This window comes from Typopeltis vanoorti, chromosome 9, assembly GCF_054136105.1.
Source record: "Typopeltis vanoorti isolate ZY-2024b chromosome 9, IOZ_Tvanoo_1.0, whole genome shotgun sequence".
Classification (NCBI taxonomy): domain Eukaryota; kingdom Metazoa; phylum Arthropoda; class Arachnida; order Uropygi; family Thelyphonidae; genus Typopeltis; species Typopeltis vanoorti.
Genome location: NC_143557.1, coordinates 86,930,297 through 86,950,402, shown reverse-complemented (window position 1 = coordinate 86,950,402; position 20,106 = coordinate 86,930,297). Strand labels below are relative to the sequence as shown.

General features: G+C 36.8%; 1 protein-coding gene across 6 annotated transcripts in view; it reads left to right on the top strand.

Moving 5' to 3' along the window:
- The first annotated feature begins 4,869 nt into the window (after positions 1-4,869).
- Positions 4,870-20,106, top strand: part of grsm (probable aminopeptidase NPEPL1 granny smith protein) — a 223,847-nt gene continuing 208,610 nt past the window's right edge. The window contains exon 1 of one of the 6 annotated variants that reach the window (XM_090398544.1): positions 4,870-5,024. Coding sequence is in view for 1 of the 6 variants with exons in the window: in XM_090398543.1 (XP_090254669.1) it covers positions 5,342-5,367 (26 nt within the window). In the remaining 5 variants the exon portion in view is untranslated. The other 5 variants (XM_090398548.1, XM_090398547.1, XM_090398545.1 and 2 more) reach the window with 5 other exon arrangements.

The window sequence follows — 20,106 nt, the reverse complement described above, 5'->3', positions numbered from 1 at the left end:
AAGTCAAGTAGTATCACCGAGTAAGGATTTCCTTTATCCAACTCCACTGTTACTTTATTACAGAAAGTAAGCAAATCACTTAGGCAAGACCTACCCTTAACAAAACCATGTTGCCCCTTATAAAGTATCATATTGCTGTCCACCCAGTCCTGAATTCTAATTTTAACCAATTTCTCCAAAATATTAACCACCACTCCAGATATATTGATTTGTCTATAATATGCAACCTCAGTCTTAGAGCCTCCCTTGTGCAATGGAACTATTTTCCCCTCTTTCCACTTTACCAGAACTGAGGCTTAAATTAAACATCCTGGTTAGAGCAGTTGCTAATTCTCTTGCACATTCTCATAACACATGGGCCGATGGCAGTGTTAGCATTAAGGTTTTTTAATATATTAAGCACCTCAATTTTGTCTATCTCTATACTCTCATCAGTCAATGGCACATTTGACACTGCACTATCACTATGAAGATGGTACACTTTTGCAAAATGATCACTAAGCAACTCAACTATTTCATTAGCTTCAGTAATTTCCCTACCATCAACACTTTTTAAAGTAATCTTTCCATGTATATTCTTCCTTTTACTAGCCACATAGCAAAAGAACTCTTTAGAGTTTCTTTTGGATTCATCAGCTAGTTTCCTCTCATAATTAGCTTTGGCTTTCCTTACCATATAGGTTACTCTCTTTGCCTGTACCTTATATTGCTCATTGGAACGCTCATCACCTTTTTCTTTATACATTCTCCACAACCCTTTCTTCATCTGCAACTCCTGTTTAATAGTATTATTCATCCATTTTACTCCTACTTGATTTCTCCTTCTGACTCTGGGAATACAGTCTGATACACCTTTCTTCAAATACTCCTTGAGAATCTCAAACGCACCATCAACATCTCTCCCCTTGAATTTCTCATGCCAAAGTACAGGTGAAAGCTGACTTCTCAGCTTGTCATAATCACCAGCCTTATAATTCCACATATACCCATTCTTAATAGAATATTCAGCACATCTTATAATCTTCCAGGTCAAGACCACACGATCGCTTTCCCCAAGTGGAGACCGTGCAACTAAATTACTTATTGATATGTTCTCCGATGTTATGACCAGATCTAACACAATAGAATCTCTTGTCCCTTCCATCACATGCTGTCTCAGGTAATTATCTCTTAACAACTGTATAAACTCCATTTCCTTTGTTCCTTGTGACCATGCCTTCCCCAATCTATGTCCCCAAAGTTAAAATCCCCCATAATAATTACTTGACCTTTACTCATCGTGCTAATTTGCCAATACATGCTATCTACATTCTCCCTTATTCCCCTTGGATTATAGCAACAAGCAATTACACATTTCGCCTTGTTAATCTCTATCTCACACCAAACAGCCTCTAATGAACTGCCCTCTACATACCTATCACAGCGAGGTACTTCTATTTTTTTTGGCTTTAATGTTTCATCTATCATTAATAAAACCCCTCCCCACATTCTGTCATCTCTGTCCTGCCTGAAAATACTGTACCCCTTACATTCAATCCCAATAAGTATATCATTCTTGGTTAACCAAGTTTCGCTAATTCCTATAATTTGTGGCCATGTTGTACTAATTAATGACAAAAATTCTTCACACTTATTCCTAATACTTCAAGCATTAGTATACATAAACTACAATACTCCCTTCCTCCCATAATCTCTCTGTGTGCGAATTAGCCCACTCTGTATACTGTTAACATTCTGCAAACAATTAATCCCAAATTCACAGCGATTAATGACACCTTAGTACTATTTACAGCTGATTCTATCACCTGCCTCCCTAGCAAATCCCATTTCCCTGTTTATGACCCTTTACTCTGTCCTTTATCAATAAATGTTCTAAATGCCAAGCTAAAATCCATTTAAGTGCAAACTATCTCTCTTAAAATACTTCTTCCTTTTATCAAACTCATCTCAGACATTCACAAAATTAATATTCAGTTTCATTTCTTTGCAAAACTTTTTACACAATCTTTACACCATTCCATTTACTATAATTGCTCTTCTGTTCATTTCATCACTATCAAATCATGGTAGCACACTCATGATCTTTCCACTCTCACTCTTTGCATTCATTGCTATCATTAAATCCTTCAAATCCCATCTTACAGAAAATCTTTCGCTACCTAGATCATTCGTTCCTATAAATGCAATAATCTCACTCACTCTATCTTTCTGCAATTTCACAGCCCCAGTTGTATCCTTAATCTTTGACCCTGGATAACACGCTTTAATTACTCTACCATCCTTCACACCCTTAATTATAGAATTCCCATACAGCACAACATCTTTAATAGAAATAAAAGACCCACCATAAAGTAAAAACATGAAAACAAGCCAATACAATTCACTCTGAAAGGAAAAATAATGGAATAAAAAACTATACACATAAGGTAAATATGTATATATAAGTGTAGATTGTATAGTAATGAATATATCTATTTGCATAAGAAGTATATATCTTATAATTTTCAGATATGGTAAAAATATTGTAATATTTCAATGGATGTTAAATGGCAAAATAACTACCCAAAAAATTGTAAGGACTCTAGGTGAATATAGATATTGGGCATGTTATCATGTTGTAAATAAAAAATTAACTGAAATAAGCATGCCATGTACTTATTGCATATATGTTGTTGTACATTGTATTATTTTATTGTATATATTATTATGTTGTAAATGAAAATTGTTAAACGAAATAAGCATGCTATGTACTTATTGTATATATGTAAATAGTTCGCCGGAATTATTATTATTATTATTATTATTATTATTATTATTATTATTATTATTATTATTATTATTATTATTATTATTATTCCGGGCAACTCCAAGGAGTCGACAGACTCATCGAGGGAGGCCCTAACATCATATCAAGAACAACTATTCGACATTCACACAGTATCTATCATACCTTGTCTTGAACTCATTCATGGTCGTAGCACCCACCACTGACTCTGGCAGCTTATTCCACTCATTCACCACTCTCCAAGTAAAAAACCTAGCTCTAACACCCTTGTTAACCACATTCTTGCCCAGCTTCCATACATGGCCCCTAGTCCTCCCACCACCACCAGTCCTATTTTCAAAAATATCTTCTGGATTAATCTTATAGAAACCCGTCAGTAATTTGAATATCTCAATCATATCACCCCTTTTCCGCCTATCGACCAATTTTTGCAACCCACAAATCTTCAACCAATCCTATAGGGTTCATCCACAGATCTGCTATCATCTTGGTCACTCGTCTCTGGATTATCTCCACTTCCTCCCTATCACAAAGAAACCCTGGCGCCCATAACTGGGCACAGTAGTCCAGATGGGGTCTTATCAAGGCTCGATATAGAGGAACAATAACTTGTTTGTCTCTGCTCGTTAAAGTATTTTTCAGAAGCCAAGTGATTTGATGAGCTGATTTAGCCACTTTTGCCATGTGCCCCCTAAACTTCAACTTCTTATCCACCAACACTCCCTAATCCCTAGCCTCATCAATCTCCTGGAGTACGGTTCCACCAATGTGATATACTGCTGCTATTCTTCTCCAGTACTCCGAACTATCCAAATCATCCTGTAAAATTTTGACATCCTGTGCACTCACAATTGCTCTACCCAACTTTGCATCATCAGCAAACAAGTGAACACTTCCTCTCAGATCCTTTCCTATATCATTGATGAACAAATTGAAAAGTGGTGGTCAATGAACAGAGCCCTGCAGCACACCACTAGTCACAAGCCATCTTTTAGACTCAACTCCTGAATAAACCACTCTCTGGTATCTTTCCATCAACCACCCTCCTATCCATCTCACCAACCCTATATCCATCCCCATCTGCTCGAGTTTACTGATTAGGGTTCCATGTAGTATCCTGTCAATGGCCTTGGCAAAATACAGTAGAATCACTGTAAACCCATTACCCTTATCAAATTCAGCCGTCACTGTGTTATAAAACGTGAGCAAGTTACTGAGGCATGATCTACCCTTCACAAAACCATGTTGTCCCCTATACAATAACCCATTTTCATCTATCCAATCCTGTATTCTTTTCTTGACTAATTTCTCTAAGGCCTTGACAACGATTCCTGAAATGCTAATCGGTCGATAATTTACAACAGCAGTCTTGGAACCACCTTTAATGTACATAGATGCTTTTGAGAAAATAAAATATTCAGTGGTTAGAGTATCGGCTCTCCATTCAAAAGACTGCGGGTTCGAATCCCGTCGTAGGCATAGATGTTTGTGATTTCTGTGAAAATACTTGTGGTAGTAGCCAGTTGATGGTGTTAGTGTAGATGATGCTTTTCGCTGTAGTTGGTGGACACAGAAAGTTGTAGATGCCCTCCCTCGATTAATCTTTGGACTCCTTGGAGGTGTCATGTAATAATAACGAATTCCTTTTCATTTCATGGAAAGTGAAATAATTAAAGCCCATAGGATTTGACTTTGTAATTGTGACAGAAATAATTCTATTAATTAAGTATTAATCTTCGTTTATACTGAGTGGTATCTACTGTAATAAAATCCAAATATTACCAAAGTGTAGAGGGGGGGTTTTAGTTAACTTTGAAGCTTCAAGAATGTTAGCAATGAACTCTTCTGAATTTACTGAATATTCCTACCCAGTAATAGGCTTTCAGGCTTTATTAAAGCCTGTTGTAAGGAAAACTGACGAATATATATATATATATATATATATATATATATATATATATATTCATTCTATAGTGCCACAAAATAAAAACTTTGAAAAGTTATCAGTTCTAAATTGTGGGAATCTAAATTTGAAATTCAATTGATATCATGATGATATTATCTTGCCTCGCTTTCGGGACTGAGAGTCTAAACCAGAATGTTCATCTTGATTCTCACGTGCAAACCATGCTGTAAGGTACTCCAGCAGTAGCACATAATGTGGGATTTTCTTTCTTAGTTTGTTAACTAGTTTTTCACAGCTCTCCGAAAAGCCGGCTGAATGATATAGCCTAAGAAAGTAAGCTGATGTGTGTGAACAGTGGTAAAGAAGCAGGTGTATATATATATATAAGTGAAATATTTAATATTAAGTGTGATATGTAGGAGATTATGATGTCTTTTGTGAAGATAAAAATGCTGATATAATTGAAGTAGAGAGTGAACTGACCACTTATCGTAAAATGCACACGGTGATACATGTTATTTTATGATTTATGAATTAGCGTGTCGTTTACCGTATTTCAAGTTTATTACCTTCTTAAAATATATAGTTAAGGTCATTGTTAATCATTGCAGTTTGAGCGAAGGTATGTAAAATTCGACCTTTCTCAATAAATGCGATTGGACTATTCTGTTTATGTGTAAGTTTCTGTATTTTATTTTTCTTAAGTCACAGTAGTTCTCTTATATTATACGAGCATTGAAATAAGCACGTGTGCATATTTCAGTTTAGTACCTAATATTTTTAGTATAGTTTACATAAATTAATGGGTACAAGAAATATATTTATCAATTTGCTTTAGTTTTGGTTGGCTATAGAGCTAAAACGGCCTCGCCTACTCCCTAGAGCAGTGTTTCTCAACGTGGGGCAATTTGAAAATGTACATATATATATATATATTTATATTATACTTTTTCAGAACTTGGCTAACTATTATGCTTGGGGTGGGGAATCAAAATCTTTCTGACGTTGAGGTGCGGTATGATCCAAAAAACGTTGTGAAACACTGCCCTAGAGGGAACAAAACGTGTTAGAGCATTTATTTTATAGAGACGGAAAGAATCCACACATGAAATTCGGATGCTACTGAGAGTGGTAACAGTTACTTGAATATTGAGTTATATATTTAATGCATATTGAATTAATTTCAATTATTAATGGATTTATTATTTTTATTGTTAGCTGGTCATTTCCATGAAGTTAATTATTTAGTGGGTTCCATATTACCAATTCTAACAATGCTCATACCTCACAGTAAACTTATTTACTATTCCACAACTTCATCATTCTTCATGCATAAAAAAAGAAAGAAAAAAAGCTAAACATAACACCCTTTTAAAGTAAACTCTTGGAATTTTGGAATTCCTAATGCTATTATTACAGTTGCATTTCTATGGAGTAAAGACTCATTACAGGAGACCCACGCTAACCATAACCATTATTCACTTTTGTACCTATCATATCATTCCTTAAACTCATTCACCATCTGGGGCATTCACAACTACCTATGGTAGTTTATTCCATTCATTCAGCACTCTATAAGCTAAGAATCTTATATGTACATCCTTGCTAATCACTGTTATACAACTTCCAGGGTGACCTCTTGGCTTCTCCCTGTTTGTGACATATTGAAAAATTTTGTATTAATCGTATAGAATCACTTTAGCGACTCATAAATTTCTATCATGTGCCTTGTCTGCCTGTCAAGTAAACCCTGCAGTCCACAAAACTTCAGAGTGTCATCATTTGGAGCATTCTACAGACCTGTCACAAGTTTGGTCACTTGTTTTAGAATCCTCTCCACCACCACCACTACCTGATCTCCAAGAAACCCAGGTGACCTTATCTCTGCACATTAATCAAAATGCAGCTGAATCATAGCCTTATAAAGAAGTATATCATAACCTTCTTATCTTTATTTGTCAAAGTGTTCTTCAACATCTAAGTAATTCTTGGATCTATTTTGTTAACTTTTGCAATACGTCTTCTGTACTGCAGATCTCTATCCATCATCATCCTCAAATCAACAGTCTCATTAGTTTCCTGTAATCTAGTACAATCAGTATGATACGAAGTATGTAATCTTTTCATCCCACTTTGGGATGAAAAGATTATAACATTAAATCAACAACATCCTTTATCACAGCATATCTATATCACTTTTATCATCTGTTGCCCCTCCCTAGTTTTATATCATCAGCAAACAGTTGAATATCTCCCCTCCCCAAAATCTTTCCCTATATCAATACCGTGCAAATTAAAGAGTTGTGGCTCTAGTACAGAGCCCTGGGACACTCCTCTTCATCCTCATTCACCTAATTCCACTCCATCCTACACCACCCTCTGATGTTTGTCTCATCAGCCACCTCTTATCCATACCACCAGCCTCATAACCATTCCAATTTGCTCCAACTTATGTAATAGTTTCCCATGTGGTTTTATTATTTTATTTATATATAATAATTATTATTATTTTATTATTATTATTATTCAAATTAAGTGGATATTGAATCCAACATTATTTCAAAGCCGAATAGAGAAACTACAAGAGTTTCGTGCTGAATATAGAAACTAAAAGAGTTTCGGCAGATCCAAGCGTAAGCAAACCTTTCATGACAGGGGCAACTCATAGTAAAGGTGGAGTAAGCTCTGATCGCTATCCTTAGTATTTCCCATAATGTAAAACACATCTCCTAGCAGACATGTATGATGTTATACATTATGGGGGGGGGGTCACTACCCAGATGGGTCTCTACTTTTGTTGAGGTCTCGTCAGTGGGAACCAGACCCAGATTTAAAATACTCAGGTTGAAGTGATGCAGAACTTATACTTTACCATATGAGTTGCTAAAAAAGTGTCACATCACAAAAGGCACCAAGAATTACTGAAATAAAGAGCCAAAAGGCTTTACTTCGGCGATGCAAAATGATTCAAATTAAGTGGATATTGAATCTAACATTATTTCAAAGCCGAATAGAGAAACTACAAGAGTTTTGTGCTGAATATAGAAACTACAAGAGTTTTGGCAGATCCAAGTGTAAGCAAACCTTTCATGACAGGTTTGCTTTATTATTATTTATTTTTTTGCATTTTTATGAATTAAAAATTTCCTCTTCTTTTTTTTTAGAAACAACTTAAGTGGTTTTATATTGTTATCCTCTTTCTATCACCTGTGAACCAGTTTTTGTAACCCATAAACTCTTAGTCTAACTTGATATAAGGTTTAGCCACCACTCCTTGAATCCCTTTATCATTTCATTCCTAAGAAATCCTGACATCAAATCTGTGCACAGTTGGCCCAGATGTTATCATATCAAAGTCCTTTAAAGAGGGATGCTATCGTCTTTATTATTATTAACACTAGACTTCCATGGCATTAAGATTCCTTGTGGAAGGTACACACTGTTACGTACAAAGCTTATCAAACTGTATTTCACTCATTCAACATGCCGGTATTCACCACCATGCTGTAAGTCACTGCGTTCCAATCACCAACTACTCTCCATGCAAAACATCTGCTCTATTTATTATTTTGTGTTTTGACATCGAAGAGATTCATCATGCTATTTTTTCCCACTTTTGCAATATATCTGCTAAACTTCAACTCCCTGTGGTCCACTATCCCCCCAGATCACTAGTTTCATCATTAGCTTGAGTCCAGTTCTATCATTAGCTTGTAATCTTTGCAAGCTAAAATATATATTGGTTGGTATAAACAAAAAAAATTACCAGCAGATGGCCAGTAACTAACACAGTTGAATCGTTTATTACTGCAGAGTCTCAGGAAAGAAGTAACTGGACTGCCCTCTTCAGGAAAGGAAAAAGAATGAAAATAAACAACAATATCTGGAATGTTGCTACTTGGATTGTCAGGAGTATCCATCACAAATACCAAGATCTAGACAAAACTAATAGAAAGAAATATCAAATTAGCAGTAATAACAGAAACAAAGAAAAAAAAAAACAAAAATAAATAAAAATAAAAACTTCAGTTGTAACAGATTATTGCATCTATACCTACAGTGGAGTATCTACTTAAAAATTACAAATTATTGTTTTTCCAAGCATAAAGATTGCTATAAATTCACTTGGAAACAAGAAATTTAAAAACTGTAATATACTGTATAATAGCTAATAGGAAAACAACTAAAATGATACTAGTTAGCTGATTATTTAGAAGTGCACGAATAGAATCTAATCATTATCTCTTACAAGGAAAATTAAGAATACTCCAATGAGGGTTTAAAATTAACCAGATCAATGCTAAAAGAAATCTCCAGAACAGGCAAATGCCTAATCCTTGAAGAGAAGAAACAGTGGCATTTAAACTGGATTGTGGAACTATGCTTAATACCCTTTTTTGTTTGCAGATAATCATAGTAAGAAGTGAAGATTAAATCCAGAGATGTGTACTACTAAAACGCAATTGTTGAAAAATTTGGAATACAAAAATCATGGCTTTTGAAGGACCATCTTCAGTCAGAAATAATATCATGATTTGAAAATAAAATTTTAGAATGAATTAACTGCTTCAAATACCTTTAGATGTGTTGTATCATATACAAAAAAAAAAAAAAAAAGTTGACATTAAAATGTCCATAATTCACTTCCATACAGTAGAAAAGGTCTTGCCAAAATTTTATAAGCTTATTCTTGTATGTTTTTGTTTGACATTAAAATTTCAAACTTCCTAAAGATAAGGGATGATCCGTAATATATTCAAACCTAACCAAGTCCAAACAAAAGAATACAAGAATAAGAGTTTATAAAGATTTGGCAAGACCTTTTCTACTGTACAGAAGTGAATCATGGACCATAAAAACTGCAGGAGAAAAAATAACATTAACTGGAGAAATGAAATTCCAAAACAGGGATGATCTGTAATATATTCAAACCAAACCAAGTCCAAACAAAAGCATACAAGAATGAGTTTATAAAATTTTGACAAGACCTTTTCTACTGTACGGAAGTGAATTATGGACCATTAAAAACTGCAAAAGAAAAAAGAACATTAACTGACTAAATGAAATTCCAAAAAAGGACAGCAGGTGGGACAAAACAAGAAGCACATAAATATGTAAAGAACTAAAAATAGACTGAGTATTGGGCAAAGTATATGAAGCTGAAAGAAGTGGATTATACTACTGAAGAATGGCCAATTCAAGACTACCCCAAAAAATACTCTGATGCTCCTCCAGTGGAGGACATAGAAGGTGGGGACAATCAAGGAAAGATGGAATGAGACCAGAAACTTGCCATTGGCCTAATCAGTTTTGCCAATCTGAACTGATAACCATTATTATTATTATTATTATTATTATTATTACCACGGGCTACTCCAGGAGTCCTTAGACTCATCGAGGGAGGCCCCAAACATCATGTTCACACAGCTGTTCAACATTCTCACGGTATCTATCATACCTTGCCTTGAACTCGCTCACTGTCATAGCACCCACAACAGACTCTGGCAGCTTATTCCACTCATTTACCACTCTAAAAGTAAAGAACCCAGCTCTAACACCCCTGCTAACCATGCTCTTGCCCAGCTTCCATGGGTGTCCCCTAGTTCTCCCACCACCAGTCCTGATCTCAAAAAATCATCTGAATTAATCCTATAGAATCCTTTTAGCAATTTGAATGTCTCAATCATATCGCCCCTTTTCCGCCTATCAACTAGTTTCTGCAACCCACAAATCTTCAACCTGTTCTCATATGGTTCATTCCATAGACCTGCTATCATCTTAGTCACTCGCCTCTGGATCCTCTCAACCTCCTCCCCATCAAGAAGGAACCGAGGTGACCAAATCTGGGCACAGTAGTCGAGATGAGGTCTTATCAGGGCTCGGTACAGAGGTACAATAACTTGTTTTTCTCTGCTCGTCAAGGTATTTTTCAACAACCGAGTGAGTTGATGAGCTGATTTAGCTACTTTCGCAATGTGCCCCCTAAACTTCATCTCCCTATCCACCAACACTCCCAAGTCCCTGGCCTCATCAATCTCTTGGAGTACAGTTCCACCAATGTGGTATACTGCTGCTAATCTTTTCACTCCGAAATGCATAACCTTACATTTTGTCACATTAAATTGACATCCATTCTCCTTAGTCCAGAACTCCAATTTATCTAAGTCATCTTGCAAGACTTTGACATCTTCTGCATTCACTATCGCCCTACCCAACTTTGCATCATCAGCGAACAAATGAACTGGCCCACTTAGACCCTTCCCTATATTGTTAATGAACAGATTAAACAGCAGTGGTCCAAGAACAGAACCCTGTGGCACACCACTAGTCACAGGCCGTTTTTTGGACTCTACTCCTGAATAAACTACTCTTTGATATCTCTCCATCAACCACCCAGCTATCCATCTCACCAACCCTATATCCATTCCCATATGTTGTAGTTTACGGATTAGAATTCCATGTGGTATCCTGTCAAACGCCTTTGCCAGGTCCAGCAGTATCACTGTAAACCCATTTCCCTTATCCAGTTCAGCCGTCACCTTGTTATAAAACTTGAGCAAGTTACTGAAGCATGATCTACCCTTCACAAAGCCATGCTGTCCTCTGTACATTCTCTGTACACACTCTGTACTTATCCTTTTCCCATGGTGTCAGTTTATTAAGTATTCATGTCTGGATTTGTCCTTGTTGCCGGTTAATACAGATCGTATCCAGTATCATCAACGAATAAAATGAACAGTAATGCACCAAAACCTTGAAACACACCATTAGTAACTTTCCTTTGCCATGATTCTGTACCAGCATATCCATGCTCCTTTGCTCAACTTAACTGCAATATCTTGTTATATTATTATTATATTTCAGGCCTCCATAGAATCACATGATTCATCATGGGAGGCCCACCCTAGAAAACGCACTTTATCATTCCACTCCTTGAACCCATTGACCATTCATCTCTCACTACTCTATCAGGCAGTGCATTCTACAGCTCAACCAACCTCCATGCAAAGTAACCACTCGTCACCCTCTTGCTCACAACTTGATTTTGTGACTTCCATGGATGGCTCTTTGTCCTCACTCCTTTTCTCTGTTCCATCAAATGAAAAAACTTTTGCAGTCTCAACTCTGTAACTACCTCTCAACAGTTTAAATGTCTCAATCCTATTACCTCTCCTTTATTTACCAAACTCTGCAGTCTACATTCCCTCAGCTTGTCTTCATAACTAACATTGTACAGTCTTGATACCATCTTTGTTATCTGCCTGTGCACCCTTTCCACAGTTAATTTATCTCCTTCAAATCATGGGGGACAAATTTGAGGATAGTAAGTGTGGTCTGATCATGGCTTTATACAATAGAATGACAACTTTTATCTCTGCTAGTCAGCATCCTTCTCAGTATTGCAGTCCTTTATAACTTTTGCAATATGTTCCCTGAATTTCAGGCTTCTATCAATTATCACCCCAGATCCCTTGCCTCTCCCACTTCCTCCAGTACAGTTCCTCCAACAGAGTCGGAGGAACTGTACTGGAGGAACCGTATGCAGCCTCGCATCGATGTATCCCCAAACTTCAAGACTTTACATTTAGCTGAACTAAACATATTCCCATTCATTTGCTCATCTGTGCAGTTTAATCAAATCCTCTTGCAGGGCTACCACACTGCAGTATTACTAATAATCCTTCCCAGCTTAACAATATCTGCAAACAACTGAATATCCCCTTGCAATCCATTGAAAATGTCATTGATGTAAAGGTTAAACAATGCAGGTTCCAGTACTGAGCCCTGTGGGACTGAACTTGTAACTTTCTGTTTCTTTGATAGAGCTCTCTGATACCTATCAGATGGCCAATCCTAAATCCAATTCACTAACCTGACATCTAAACTGATGTGCTTCAACTTAAATATCAGCTTATCATGTGGTGCTATGTCAAATGCCTTTTGTATAATCCAAAAAAAATGGCAGAATATGCCTTTCCCTCATCAGCTGCTCTTGTCACTTTATTATAGAAGGCAGTCATATTACTAAAACAAGAGAGCCCCGTAACATATCCATGCTGACTCTCACAGATAAAACATTATCCTCATCTGTCCAACGCTGTAAATGATCCCTCACTAATTTCTCAAAAATCTTATCAACTACTGATGAAATACAAACTGGTCTATAGTTTCACTCTTCTGGTCTGCTACTACTACTCTTATGCAATGGCACTATCTTATCCTCCTTTCATTCCTTGGGCCCTTGGCCAGGCTTTCACTGTAAAGCCATGTCAATGGAGCTGTCAGTTCTTTGGCATATTCTCCCAAAACCTATGACTAAATCCTATCCAATCCTTGCTACGCAGTATTTGAAACGCGCGCACACACACACACACACACACACACACACACACACACACACACACACACACTCATTTTGTACTTCTAAACCTCGAACCTGCTCTGGCCCTCTAGTATTGAAACCTACTTCTCCAGGATGAAATAAGCTGGTAAAGTGTTAATTGAACAACTCCATTATATTCTTTGCATCAATCACTCTATTCCCATTTTTATATCAGCAATGTTATTCTTCCACAATCATTTCTCTTTCTACTGACCACATAATGAAAATTCCTTAGGATTTTCTTTGGATCTCAAGGCCAATCTCTTTTCATATCACTCTCATTAGTGAAACATGGCTGACTGAAGATGATATAGCTAGTGGGATTGAATGTGAGGGGTATAGTGTGTTCAGGAATGATAGGGAGAATAAAATGGGGGGAGGAGTATTATTGATGATAGCTGATGAGCTGCAGCCAAGGAGAATAGAAGTTGAATTTCAGGATAGAGAAAAGAGCACATTTGAGGCCATTTGGTGTGAGATTGAGGCTAGCAGAACAAAATATACAATTGGGTGCTGCTATAGACCAGGTGATGGAAAAGATGACGGAGATAGTATGCATAAGCAAATAGAAGAAAATGAGTGGAAGGAGGGTAATTATTATGGGAGATTTCAACTATGGTAGCATTGATTAGGGGTAGGAGAGAACACACGGAAGGAAGGAATTGGGTTTTATGCAGTTATTAAGGGATAACTATCTGCGACTGTATGGCCTCACAACAGAGACTCCTTACCTTCCTTTTTAAGCAGTATCAATTCCTTACATCCTCATATAAAGTTTACCATGGAGATTGAAAAAGACAAGTTATCTTTTTTAGACTTCCTTCTCATCCGTTCACCTTATGGTATTCTTACAACAACAGTTTACAGAAAACCAACTTTCACAGGTCATTATATTCTCAAAGAATCTGCTCATCATCCTTGTCAAAAAACAGGAATCAAAATGCTTAATCCGACGAGCCAAAACTGACTGTTCAACTTCTCATTTATTACAGGAAGAACTCTCTGCTATCAAACATCGCATGAAACTAAATGGCTTCTCCGAAAAGAGTACACAACATCTTTTTGATTCTTACAATCCAACACAGAACAGCAAAGATTCAATACACTGAATTCCAATTCCTTACATTTCCGGGATTTCAGAACCAATTTCAAGAATTCTGAAGAAATATGATTTAACAGCCACTTATACTCCTATTAACAAATTATCCACTTATTTTCCTTCATCTAAAGATAAACGCTCAACCTTGTCTCTACTGGTGTGTATCAGGTTCCTTATAATTGTAATCTTTCCTACTTTGGACAAACTGGGCGTGCTATAGAAAAAAGAATTCAAGAGCATCAGTCATCAATTCAACACAACAAAACTGAGAAATCTGGATTAGCTCAGCATGGATTAGAAACAAGCCACAACATCCTTTGGTCTAAGACTCTCCTCCTACACAGATGTCGCTACAAATTTCAATGTTTATTTAAAGAAAGTGTGGAGGCCTTACTTCAACGTCCTAACTTGAATCGTAATGACTGTATATCTATATCAAAAATTTGGGAAAGTTTAATCAGGATAACACATTCGTTTTTTTAATTAATTTATTTATTTAATTTTATTATTTTTTTTTGTAAATTTTCTATATTAGTCTAATGTTATTTAAGATTATTATATGAATTTCTGAATTAATATCTTTAATTATGACTTTAAAAATGTTTACTCTTCTAATACTTAGAATGAGCTGCATGATGTCATATCACTATGTGTGAATGATTAATTGTTCGTATTCCACTTTGTTTTTTAAAACTATTCCTATGTAGTCACTGAAGATGGTCTGTAATATTCAGACCGAAATATTTGGCAAATTAAACATTATTCTTGTGTTAACGTGTATATATTTCTAATAACTTCTATCTTTACTTGTTAGCATGTTTTTCAACATCCAAGTAATGCTTTGAGTTATTTCACCAACTTTTGCAATATGCCCTCTGAACTTCAACTCTGTCCATCATTATCCCCAACTCCCTAGCCTCATCAATTCTCTGCAGTCCAGTACCATCAATGTGATACATAGTGTGTGTGACCTTTTCAACCTAAGTTTTCCATGTAGTATTCTCTTAAATGCCATTACGCAGTCATGCAGTATCATGGTATAGCCATTTCATTTATCCATTTCCACTGTCACTTTATTATAAAATGTGAATAAATTACTTAAACAGGATCTACACTTTACAAAACCATGCTGTTCACTATAGAGTATCGTTTCCCTGTGCGCTGATTGTTGGATTTTACTTAACCAATTTTTCCAATACTTTAACAATACTCTTGATGTATTATTGGTCTGTAGTTTGCCACTTCTGTCTTGGAGCCACCTTCATTTCCTTATATATTCATTTCCTGCTCTACAATGGCAACTTCATTTACTTGTTAACTGATTGGTTTGCAACCTCTGCCAGGTCTAACTCCTAGCAATTCTTTTTCTTCAAAACAACTAATCATTTGTTGCTGAGTACATGGAGATAGTGGACCTTGTTGACATTTGTTCAGGCAATGAACTTCGTGGAGTGCAGCAACAGCATTGCAATTGTTTAGGTGGTACAGCTTCATGAGCAAAACATATTGGGCCAAGGTTAGTGCCATTACTGTAGACAGCATTAACAACAGAATGAAGGGAAATATCCCGTGTCAATCTTTTTAAACCCTCCCGGCACCTGGTGAGTTGTGTGATATTCAAATTCCATGCCTTTTGGTGTTTACAATGCCTCTGGTGGTGAATTTTGGAACTACCCAATCAGATATTGGTTCCACATGACACACAATCTGTTCCTCCAAAGTTTTGCAACATTTGGATCACTGGATAGTGCTTCACAAAGCTTTAAACAGGAATTCTTTAATTTTGATCATCCTATAGTTGTAGTGTGGTGTAGTGGGCATAATTTCTGTGTTCATCTATTATAATGACTGTACTTCCAGTTGTAACAAAATGTCGGTTTGTGGGAGTAAGGAATAATGTAAATGTCACAGTGACCTGTAATAGAGGTATCATTTAGTGAATGGATGAATGAAAGTTGCTAATTTTTTGTAAGGTTTAAAGAAAAATCTGAATATTATATCTTTTAAGAAAACATGAATTTTTTTTTCTGAAGTGCCCTAGATGTAAGGGATTCATTGAATTTTTTGTGATCTGGGTTTTGAGGAAGATTTGGGAGAAGAATGTAATTTTTTAGGTGGAATTTGGCTAAAAATAGTGTCATGGTGTATCACTGACAGCTCATAATGAATGTGTACAAATTCCAAGTCAGAGCAAACAGAGATGTTTTTGTGAAAAGAAAGTTTTTTTTGTGATGCTGACATTGTTAGGGAAGTTGTTTTACATAAGCAGGGAATCATCACTGGAAGCTTTATGAAGGTTTTGAATGCAGAAAAGAATGAAGAAAGGTTGAGGGCACTATGCAGTTACTAAGGAATAATTACCTGAGGCAGCATGCAGTGGAATGTACTAGGGGGTTTGAGAGTTCTAGATCTTTTAATTACATCAGAGAATTTGTTCATAACCCATATGACCACATTGCTACCAAGTGGTGGCAATCCTAGCTCCTGCTGGACTACGGTCTCTAATATGACATTTGGAGGAAACTGGAAGTTTGTTAGATCACCATCACACGGTAGACCAGTGTTATCCAAAGCCCCTACCAGCACCGTGGTATTATTGCAAATGAATGCCCTAGCTGCGGAATCAATAAGCAGTGTATGGGAAGCTGCAAGAATGTATCCATACAAGCTGCAATCTCTTCATCAGCTGTTACCAAGTGATACCACTAAGCGGGAGGAATTCTCAATGTTCGCTTTGACAGAAAGTTGCAGAAGACACAATGGCTGGACATCTTTTGGACAGACAAAGCGTATTTTTCATTAAATGGGACAGTTAATACTCATAACTGTTGAGTTTGGGCACAGGAAAATCCACACATGACTACACACACAGGAGCCGTTGCATTCACCATAACTTACTGTTTGGTGCAGCTTCATTGTATCCATCATTGTGGTTCTCTTTTTCTTTGAAGTGCCATGTGCAACAGGGGGTTAGAAGACGTGCTCATTAAATGCACAGTGCTATTTGCAACTGCTGTGCGAAAACGTGGTATCATATTTGCAGGAAAAATGTTCTTCACACAGTCGCATTCATGCAGGATGGCTGCACCATCTCATATCACAGCTCCCACGAAGCAGTTTCTCATCAGCACATTTGGCTAAGAATGATTATCAGCTTTAATTAAAACTCCACATGGCCCCTCAATCCTCAGACTTGACACCAGTAGATTTTTGGTTGTGGGACTATTTAAAGTCCCGAATGTACCCAAGCAGCCTATCTTCCTTAGCGGATTTAAAAGATGCCATTTGCTGTAGAGTTGCTTGCATGTACCTGGATATCTCCATGCTTCTGTAAATGGCATTCTCACCCGCTTACAGCATGTAGTTGTTTGTGCCAGCAGACACATTGAACAATTACTGTAGTGTGTAATGGATTTCCTGTATATGAATAAATAAGTTTTCAATGCCATTCTGATAGTCATCACCAGGATCACCATCTGTTGGTAAAATTTTGAACTGAAATTTTTTCCCCACCAAAAAAATCCTCCTTGCGATTCACTTTCATGTAAACTCCACCCTAATGTATCAGTTCATCGATTTTGATGAATTATTGAAATATTTACAAATTTATGGGACATCCTGTATACCATTTTGCAAGCACAATGCATCGAAGAGACAGATTGAGTTATGGGTGAACTTTTGTTTTTGAGTGCTTTAAATTTCTGATGTGTGTGCAGGTACACTTTATTCACTGATGCATTTACTTTAGATGATACGAAGGTTTCTAGTAAGTGGGATCAGTGCCGTAACTAGGGCGTGGCAGAAGAGGCACCCTCCACGGCCACAACTAGGTTTGGGGCGCAAAACATATAACATTTTTGGGTTGGGGGGGGGCAAGTTAGACACTTGCCACAGGCGCTTCATACCCTCGAACACACTATACCTAGAATTGACAGGTATAGCGTGTTCAGGAAGAATAGAGGGAAAAGAATGGGGGGATAACCAATTGATGATAACCAATGAACTGCAACCAAAGAGAGAAGTTTAACTTCAGGCTAGTGAAAATAGCACATTTGAGGCCATCTGGTGTGAGATAGTAGCCACAGAACAAAATATACACTTGGATGGCTCTATAGACCAGGGTATGCAATGGATGATGGAAATAGCATTCATTGGCAAATAAGCTCAATGAGTGGAGGGTGGGTAATTAGGGACTATGTAAAATTTTGAACTTTTACGTAGTCCCTAATTAAATATTAGGGAACATAGACTGGAAGGAGGAGAGGGCACTATGCAGTTACTAAGGAATAATTACCTGAGGCAGCATGCAGTGGAATGTACTAGGGGGTTTGAGAGTTCTAGATCTTTTAATTACATCAGAGAATTTGTTCATAACCCATATGACCACATTGCTACCAAGTGGTGAGAGTGATCATATGGTCTTGACCTGGGTTAATCCCAAGGAGATAGAAAGAGGGGAAAATAGTTTCATTGCATAAAGGGCACTCCAAGATGGTTGTAGCAAATTACTAAAAAAATTACAATCAGCATATTAGGAGTTGTAGTCAAAGTATTGGAGAAGTTAATCAAGAGCAAAATAAGGAATGGATAGACAGAAATGGGAAAAACATGGTTTTATGAAAGGTAGATCATGCCTCAATAACGTGCTCATGTTTTATAATACAGTGATGGCTGAGTTGGATAAAAGTAATGGTTTTACATTGATGCTTCCTGGACTTTGCAAAAGCTTTTGACAGGGTACCACATGGAATTCTAATCAATAAATTGCAGCACATGGGGATGGATATAAAGTTGGTGAACTGGATAAGTGGGTGATTAATGGAGAGATATCAGAAAGTAATTTATTTGGGAGTCTAGTCCAATAGACCTGTAACTAGTGGCATGCCACAGGACTCTGTTCTTGAGTTGCTACTATTTAATTTGTTCATTAATGATATAGGAAAGGATCTCAGAGGAACTAGTCAGTTTTTTTGCAAAATTGGTAGAGCAATAGTTTATAGGGAAAACACTGGAACAGGTAGATAACTTCATCTACCTGTGATCAGCACACAAGGAGCAACCAAACAGAACATACAAAATAGAATCCAGAAAGCACAGATTGCATTCAATATGATGAAAAAATTTTGGGGATCCAAAGAAATAAAATTAAAAACCAAAATTAAGCTCTTCAACACTAATGTTAAACCAGTTTTACTAAATGGAGCTGAGACATGGTCACTAACAAAGGAAAACATAAATAAAATACAGGTCTACATAAACAAAATACAGGTCTACATAAACAAATGCTTGAGGAAGATACTAGGAATATACTGGCCAAATAAAATAACAAACATTGAACTTTGGGAGAGAATAGGTCAAACCAGCATCAGAAATGAAATCACTAAAAGAAAATGGAACTGGATAGGTCACACAATCAGGAACCCAGATAAAGAAATAGCAAATATTGCACTAGAATGGAATCCCCAAGGCAAGAGAAAAAGAGGCAGACCCAGGATAACATGGAGAAGAGAACTAGAAATAGAGGCAAGGCGGCTGGGACGTTCCTGGAAACAGATCAAAAAAGAACCATTGAATAGAGTCAGATGGATGTCAGTGGTTGAGGCCTTATTCTCCACAGGGAGCGAAAAGGATAGGTAAGGTAATAGTTTATACAGATAATGTTAAACTTTTGCAGGATGATTTCGGTAGATTGGCAGGCTGGGCAAAGGAGAATGGATTGCAATTTAATGTAGCAGAGCATAAGTCAGTTACTGCTAAGAGGTATCACAATATGATAGACAACTTTGTTGTGCCACAGCTACAGCAGCACCTGTGAATGGATTCAGCAATTTTCATGCAGGATGGGACTCTCCACACAATTGGTCAATTTGTACAGGAGGTTCTTTAAGGACATTTTGCAGAAGCCAGAGTGATCAGCTGTGCATTTCCTACTG